Source organism: Myotis myotis, unplaced genomic scaffold (genome assembly GCF_014108235.1).
Source record: "Myotis myotis isolate mMyoMyo1 unplaced genomic scaffold, mMyoMyo1.p scaffold_m19_p_2, whole genome shotgun sequence".
NCBI lineage: Eukaryota > Metazoa > Chordata > Mammalia > Chiroptera > Vespertilionidae > Myotis > Myotis myotis.
Genome location: NW_023416324.1, coordinates 166,535,199 through 166,543,564, shown reverse-complemented (window position 1 = coordinate 166,543,564; position 8,366 = coordinate 166,535,199). Strand labels below are relative to the sequence as shown.

General features: G+C 38.3%; 1 protein-coding gene across 2 annotated transcripts in view; it reads right to left on the bottom strand.

Moving 5' to 3' along the window:
• Window positions 1-1,921: 1,921 nt before the first annotated feature.
• The window catches only part of ATP13A4 (ATPase 13A4), a 254,996-nt gene continuing 248,551 nt past the window's right edge, over window positions 1,922-8,366 (bottom strand). The window contains exons 57-59 of one of the 2 annotated variants that reach the window (XM_036348287.1): window positions 6,673-6,761; window positions 5,094-5,174; window positions 1,922-3,598 (exon numbers count right to left, since the gene is read on the bottom strand). In XM_036348287.1, the coding sequence (XP_036204180.1) occupies window positions 3,338-3,598; window positions 5,094-5,174; window positions 6,673-6,761 (431 nt within the window). In that variant the 3' untranslated portion in view covers window positions 1,922-3,337. The remainder of the gene's footprint in view (window positions 3,599-5,093; window positions 5,175-6,672; window positions 6,762-8,366) is intronic. The other variant, XM_036348288.1, reaches the window with a different exon arrangement.

Sequence of the window (8,366 nt, the reverse complement as noted above, 5' to 3'; positions counted from 1 at the left end):
GCCGGGCTGAGGGACCCTGTCCTGTGCACAAATTTCATGCACTGGGCCTTTAATATGATAGGTAAAGGGACAGAAGACTCAACGAAAGACTTGAGCCTATTAAACAGATTTAGATTTTACCCCAGGGCCAAAAATACTCTACAGTTTAGCTGCAGGGTTAAGAATAGTGGTAACAGAAGGGGTCATGTACTGCAATCAGAGCCAGGAGAGATCTTTTCTCTTCTTCTTCCTTGTTCCCTGACTTTTCTCTTTTCAATCTTATGGTATCTCCCTTCCTCTAGTGGACCTGAGGGAGGGAGGGTAATGGATGTCTCCTACCAGATACCATAATCTAAAAATACTCATTCATTTTTTTTTCTAAATTTAGTTTCCTGATTCTTTTATGTCCTGTCCTCTAGTAATAGTTTTAAAACAATGAGCTCTTTTCTAGTATTATCAAATTAGGATGAGACTGATGGTGGTTTAATGTATTACCTCTCCCAAGATATGTTTATCTTTTAATAAAAGTGACTTTGGAGGGCAAATCTTAACCCAGAACAGGAGTCTTGGGTGTGGTGGAATTAAAGCATTGGTGGATGGGGGAGGGACCAGACGTGAGAACAGACCTAAGAATAACTCATGTCAAACCTTTCTAAAGAACTCTGGACTCCACCACTTCGGAAGACATGCTAGAGCTAGATAATGCCAAAAATGCACTTTTAGTTTTTTAAATTTATCTTTATTGTTTGAAAGTATTACAGATGTCCCCCTTTGTCCCCTCATTGACCCCCTCCACCCAGAGCTCCACCCCCCACCCACCTTCACCTTACTATTGTTCGTGTCCATGGGTTATGCATATATGCTTATAGTTTTTTGGTTAATCTCTTCCTATCCCCCCTCCATCCTTCTGTCTGAGATTCCTCAGTCTGTTCCATGCTTCCATGTCTCTGGATCTATCTTGTTCATCAGTTTAGTTTGTTCATTAGATTCCACATGTAGGTGAGATCATATGAAACTTGTCTTTCTCTGACTGGCTTATTACACTTATGAGCTTTGATAAATTTATGGATTAATTTTTCACATAGGTAGTATTCTAGGCTCCAATAATTTTTACCCTTGAAAGTAAGTTCACAGTTAGCCATCAGTGTTCCCATAAAAATGGCCACTCCTGTTGATGGGCAGTCTTTTTTATAGATCAGCAATTTTCAACCAGTGTGTGGTGCGCTGCAGGAAATTTTAAAACATGCAGTACCTGACTATTTAGTCAGGGGCACCGACCTCTTTTCCCGTAGATTGTCAAATAAAAAAAAATGACAACAGCCAACACAACAATAGCCATCAGTGTAAATGAATCAAAATTATACTTATTTTGCTGTCAGATCAGGAAAACATATATTTTTTGGTTGCCACAGAATTTTAGCAATCAGTTTATGTGTGCCACGAGATGAAAAAGGTTGAAAATCGCTGCAATAGGTGATCATTTGATATATGGCCATGCTCATGCTTTTATCAAAGCTTTTCCCCAAGGCTATTAAATCTTTCTCTGAGCATATAGTTAGCAAAGTTAAGTATAGACTTCAACTTTAACATATTCCACTTCCAAAGAAATCTGTGAAATAAAATGATCACCTATCAGATACCAAAAATGTTGTTGGAAAATTTGGGGCAAAAAAAAAGTGTACATTTATTAAATCAAGATTTTAAGCAACCTGTTTATGCTATCTGTCATAGGGTATAAGTTGAATCCTCCTGTGCTAATGGTCAAATTATTAAATGCCCGAGTTACATATTTTTTATGTTGACATACAATTTTTAACCATAAGATAAATATATGTTATCTTCTTATCATTTATTAGTAGACACTAAATAAGACACATTTTGAAAATTATCATTTTCCAAGAGCTGTGCACCAAAGTAAAAACAAGATTTTGCAAATAAAATGTAAATATAGAGGGTTGTTTTTATAAAAATTTGCATTAATGCTGTTGGTTTGTGTAACAAAGCCTTTAGTCCTATTTACAAATTGATGAAATGTAAAAATTGTTTTTCACTTCTAAAGGTTTCAGAATTGTAAATACATTATTGAAAGCATACATCAGTGTTTGGCACATAATTGGCACTCATGGAATGGGATGGTTACCTAATTACCTATGAACTGTTGAAGTTCTGTGAAGTTAGCAAAATTCGATTTATTGTTACAAATAATGCCTAGTAGGTAATACACAATGTTCACTAGAAATAAATATCCTCTCAGGTCACAGTGGAGTTGATATGTACTAAAGAGAATAGTGTACACAATATATTTGTAAAGGATGGACCCCTTCTTGTAGCTGTTAATGTGCATTGATTTAGATAATGAAAAGATGAAATGAAATGTAAGATTGTTTAGTAGCCTGAAAATTGTCATGGTATAGATACAGACATTATGGGTCCACCCCTCCCCTAGGATTGCGTTTTAAGATGAGTAATACGGACTTCGGGCCAAATTTTAGAGTTAAAAAAACAACAATTTAAGGATTTCACCTGTCAGTAATGAAGAGTAAATAGAGGTGTTGTGCTTCTTTAATGTAAAAGTACATTTTAATCGTTTATTTCATTACCTTTGTGATCGACTCTGGACATAGCTCATTGGCCCCAAAACAATATGTTTTGGGAAATGCCGTCTTTGGTGGAATTTGCTTAGAAGCTAGCTGTGCCCAAGCCAAGATTATATGCAATAAACAGACACCTCCATCATTCTCCACTGCCACACAGCTCCGGGTCACCACAGTCAGAGCTGAATTTTCTAAGTAAATGTCAATTCCTGTTTCTCTCTTACAACTGTACAAAAGGAGCAAAAAGGAATTTTGTGACCTTGGAAAAATACTTGTACATAAATGTTCTTCGCAAGTGAAGGTAAGGTTAAGTAAACTTGTGACAGTTTATTCAGAGAAGGTGTGTTTTTCAAATGCTTTATTTCTGTAGATGAAAATAAAAATATATTTGTGAAACTTTCAATGATCAAATTCTTTTTTAATTTTCCTTTTTTTAAAAAATTGATGTTCATACCATTATATTCACTACTGTGAAAAGCTGTATATTTTTTACCAGGATAATGCTATGTAATGTGAATAAAGTTTATTTTTTAAAAATAGATAATCCAGGAAATGTATTTTTTCCCCTCAGTGGTAAAGGGTAGGATACAGTCAAAATAAGCATCATTAAGGTTCTTTGTTGCAAAGCTCAGTACACTGAGAAATGTGTTTTGAGTCCTCAGCTGGAGAGAGAACAGATAAGGGTAAGCTACCCTCACCTCTCCACAGTCTGTAGTTTCTGGGGAAAAGGGGATGCTGTTAAGCATGTACAACAACAATTCTGATTACAGTCGGGTCCAAAAATGCTGTTCTGTGTTTTGGCCTCCCTGTTGGAGCTTTCCCTTTGGGATCTGTTCAGGGCTTTCATAGCCTCGGTTGATGTAGAACCCATTTTGGCCATCGCCTGAATAGTCCGTCCTGTTTGTGGGAGGCCAGGTGGGGTCTTCTGCCAGCTTCCTTTGCCAGTTCCTATATTGACTTTTCGAACAGAATCCAAATTTATTTTTGATCAATAGCCAGAGCTCTCGATTTTGAAGGATGGCATCCTGGGAAATCCAGTGGAAAAAAACAAACCATCATCCACTTCCCCTGCTGCCGGGTCGCTGGCTTCCCCCAGCTCCAGGCCCCTGCTACCACCACACGCTGTCCCCCAGCCTCCCCCTGAGAGGTGCTTGTTGCTGCTGCTATGCTGGCTTCTCCCCCCTGCAGGCCCCACCAAGTCAAACAGCCCCCCTTTCGTTCCCTTGAGAAGCAAGTGTACTTGTGTTCGCAGAAATCTGCTGAATGTAAGCCTTTCATTTCCACAGATTCCCAGTTAAATTCTAGCTAATGATTCACTTAGAATTAGTTGACTGCCAGCGTCCACCAGGTATTGTACTCAATAATGTACTCAAAATCAAGAAAAGACAAATCACTGCTACCTGCCATATGCCACCTAGAAGATGACAAATAAAGGCTTGTTGAATGAATAGACGGACTCTTGCAATCAAATAGATTTTGTTTTCCATTTAGGGCTCTTTTTTCTTTCTAGGCTCACATGCAAACGATTTTTACACATAACAGAACTTGTCAAAGTTTGCATTCCACTTTTGCTTGTACTAGACTTTCATATACAATTTGTAGCTACAGTCTTATTAATACTCCTTTTTAATGATTGTATAGCATCTCTTCAAATTTCTGTATAACTAAACAAACAGCATCTTTACTTTCAAACATGTGAGTCCAGTCTAATATCTTACCACTGTAGGTAATACTATGATAATACTGTCATACATGTGTGTTTTTTTCCTCTCACTTTTTTAAAAAAAATATAATCTCAGAACTAGAATTCCTCAGTTAAAAAGTATGAGAAATTTTATATTGGTTGCATTCACTGGAATATTTGTCTGTGTGTGTGTGTGTGTGTGTGTGTGTGTGTGTGTGTGTGTGTTTAAAAATTTGGTTGATTCTCTTTCCCAAAGAACATATGGTACATGAATATTTTTTTTTTAAAAAAACTATTCTTTAAAAAATATAGAATCTGAAGCTGTCACTGAGTAGGTAAAGTGACTTAGTGACACTAAGTAGAAGAGAAATGCTATCGGAGAAGACCTTCCAGGGTAAGAATTGACTAGAATGAGCAATGGCTTCCCTTCTCTCTTGATTAAGGAAGGCCTCCTGAAGACAGAGCTTCACTGTAAACGGTCTCATTGAATTTCCAAGCAGGAAGGTCACCTGGTCCAGTCTCTAAGGAATAATTGAGCCCACTGGAAAAGTACAATACAGTGCCTTCAGATGAGGCAAAATTAGAGCTATTTTCATGGTTTGCTTTCTATACTACAGATATCAAGAGCATTTCTATGCAGCCTTCAAAGAATTATAAATCATTCTATAAGAAATTTCCCCCAAAGCGTACATGCACAGTTTTTACAAACCCTTCTTAACTATCACTATTGGGGACAAAGGTGTTTGCTCTAAAAAATGAGCATCTGTGGAGAATGAGGCTCTTGATTTGCATATCTCCCTGGAAGAATGATAGGAACCACACAGAAATCACGTTACCTCTACAAAGAAGGCCACACAGAACTGGATGAGGGCTGCCACCAAAATTGAAACCCTCCATGATGTCGTGGTTGGGATGAACTGTGGGAAAAGGAATACTGCTATGAGACTTTTCATACCTTACACTTTGAAAAAACATATTTAATTTACATATTTGTAGCAACTCTCTAAGCTCGGAGGGTGGGCATTATTTTCAGCACTTTACAGATGAGAAGGTCAGTACTTTGCCCAGGACTCAAAGCCAATAAATAAAAGGCAGAGCCAGAATTCAAAGGAGAACCAACTGCCTCTTGTCCTGTGCTCCCTCCAGTGCCTGATGACAGACATGGAGTAAATGTGCCCTGGGCCACAGGCGTGAGACAGGGCATTCGGAAGCCTGTGTGTCTCTCTTCATTTTTGTCTTTTCAAATCCAGCAAACAGGGTATATGGTTAAATCATTCATCTAATTACATTATTACTTCTAATTCTCCCAAAGCTACATCTACCTGAAATTTATTCTTTCAGTAAAATTGACCTATGGGTAAACATAAGGGGGCAGAAGTTTAAGTTTATTTTGATTGAAGTGAAGGGAACATTTTCTGAACACATCTTCCCAGCCCTAAACCAATGGCTTGATGAAAGTCAAACCTACCCAAACCACCACCTTTTAAGGATCAAAGGGTACATATTGACTTATTGAATGAGTGTAAGAGCTACAACTTCCCATGGCTGCATCCATAGCAAAACAAACAAACAAACAAGGAAACAAACAAAAAAACAAACAAACCATACCCCCCCCCCACACACACACAAAAACACAGACATAAAAAAACTACAAAGCCCCATTTCTGATCCTAAATGGCAGAATATGGCTAACTATGCAGAAGACTGAGCTGCCTTTAGGACGAAAACTACAGGTCCTCCCCAGTATTAAAATGCTCACTTTTAACTCTCATGTCTATTCTGATATGAGTTATTTTCCCCCCAAGTGGAGACAGCCTTTCTCTCGGTTGTGAAAAACAGCACACTCAGTGCAAGGGTTGTCTGGAGAGGCTGTAAGATATGGTAGTAGGTCAATACTTTTTTATTTCTCCCACAATGTTGGGTCCAAGAATGGGCTCACTAACCTCTAATAAATTTAATTTTAACCCACTGCACCCTGGATCAAATAAAACTTACAGTCAGTTTCTGACAGATAGAAATATGATTGACCTATAAGTCTACTTTTTTCTTATTCCTCACAGCTATGGTATGAAGGATTTCTACTATATGTTTTAAAATATTAAACTTGAAAAATTAATTATTGAATCAATGCATAAAATTTATTATACCAGTATAACATTGAAGAATAAAGTATCTAAATATAATATTTCAGTTGTGAATGAAATAAATATACCCAATTGGGAATACCAATAATATGAAAACAATGAGAGGCTAGTGCATGTAAGATCCAGATATATCACTTGCACTTCTAGTAAATAGGAATAGTCTCTCAGTGATCAGAGAGATTATGGTAACAACAGAATTGGAAATTACAATGCAAATATGGTCCCACTGCACATGTGAGTCATAACAGATGTGCAAACGAATACCACTTACCTCCATTCTTCGGTATATAGCTTGAAAATCAGAAAACATGATGAAAACTGTGAGGCCCAAGACAGTTATCAGCATAAATGAGAATATATCTGAAGAAACACCAAACATTACTTTTAGATGCTAAAGGAATGTTTCACATAATTTGGCACACATTGCAGAATCAATTATCTCTGTTGGGAAAATACTAGATACATCTTTGGATGTTTTGAAATATCCTCGTATGTTTTAAAATATGTTCGAATGCTTATAAGACAAAGGTGATATCTTAAAGTCTTTCCTCGAAAGGCTGGGTGTAGAAAGCTGCTAATAAGTGTAGTAAAGTAACTTCCATAAGGGAGCTACCTCAACTGAGGAGTCCTGGGGAGGGGGAGGGGGGAGGAGAGCAGTGGCGGCAGGACCTTTTGCAGTGATCAGTCCATGTAAATGGTCACCAGACAGACCATGTATCTACTAAGTCGTGCCTTCATGGACAGTCAGTCCTCTTGATAGTACCTCATTCTTCTTCGTTGCCTACAGAATACATCCAAGGGTCTTCAATTCATGGCCTTCCACAGTGTGGTTCCAATTAGCCTTTCTAAACTGACCTGATTGCTCTTCCTTACATGCCCAGGGAAGTTAAACCATAAACCTGCTGCTTCCAGAGGCCCAACGCTTTCCACCTTCTGTCCCCCCGTTCACAGAATTCCCTGTGTAGATGATATTTTTTCTCTCTTGGCAAGTTTCAATTTTTCAAAAACAGCCCAGTTCAAATATGACTTTATCTTTAAAGTTCCCCAATTCTCTCTTTTAACATTTTATTTCATATGGTGTATATCATGATCTTTGCATAATCTTCATTTATGTATCAACTAGACTGTAACCACTTGAAAGTGACTTTGTACTTGCTTCTCTCTGGGGCTCTAAATTGAAAGAGTAAATGAGAAACTAGCCTGCACATCGGCTGGGTTCTCTCTCCCCAGCCTGCCAAAACTGCTTTACTTTTGGGAGCTAAACTTCCCAGAATGCAATGTGTCAACATTACTGCTCTTACCCCAAACCTCATCCACTCCTGTGTCCATCAGAGCTTTTAGGTACTTTGTAGATGGTGCCTTGGAAATGCTTTGATAGAAATAGCACTGGAGCATTTAATCAGTGTTTCCATGACATCAATGATTCTCATAATCCTCAAAATTTATTAACAGCCCTAGCTGGTTTGGCTCAGCGGATAGAGCGTCTGCCTGCAGACCAAAGGGTCCCGGGTTCAATTCTGGTCAAGGACACTTGCCTTGGTTGCAAGTTCCTCCTGGGCCTGGGCCCTGGTAAGGGCTCATGGAGGAGGCAACCAATCAATGTGTTTCTCTCACACTGATGTTTCTCTCTCTGTCTTTCCCTCTTTCTTCCACTCTCCCTAAAAATCAATGAAAAAATATCCTCTGGTGAGGATTAACAAACAAACAAACAAAAATTATAAACAAACAAACTAGATTTTCTCTTATGCTCATTATTCCAGTGTTGATTGTCTACTGGCCCTCAACTCTACATAGGTCATATCAAGGAGAAATCAAAGGCAACTGCTCCTCTACTGCAGGCCCTAATTTTTTAAACAACCAGAGCTCTGGTTTCACCCTTGTTCATCTACACCCACCGTCATAGTAATCTACATCTCACTTTATATACACAGCTAGATACAGTGCCTCCTGCAGAATACCCAGGCT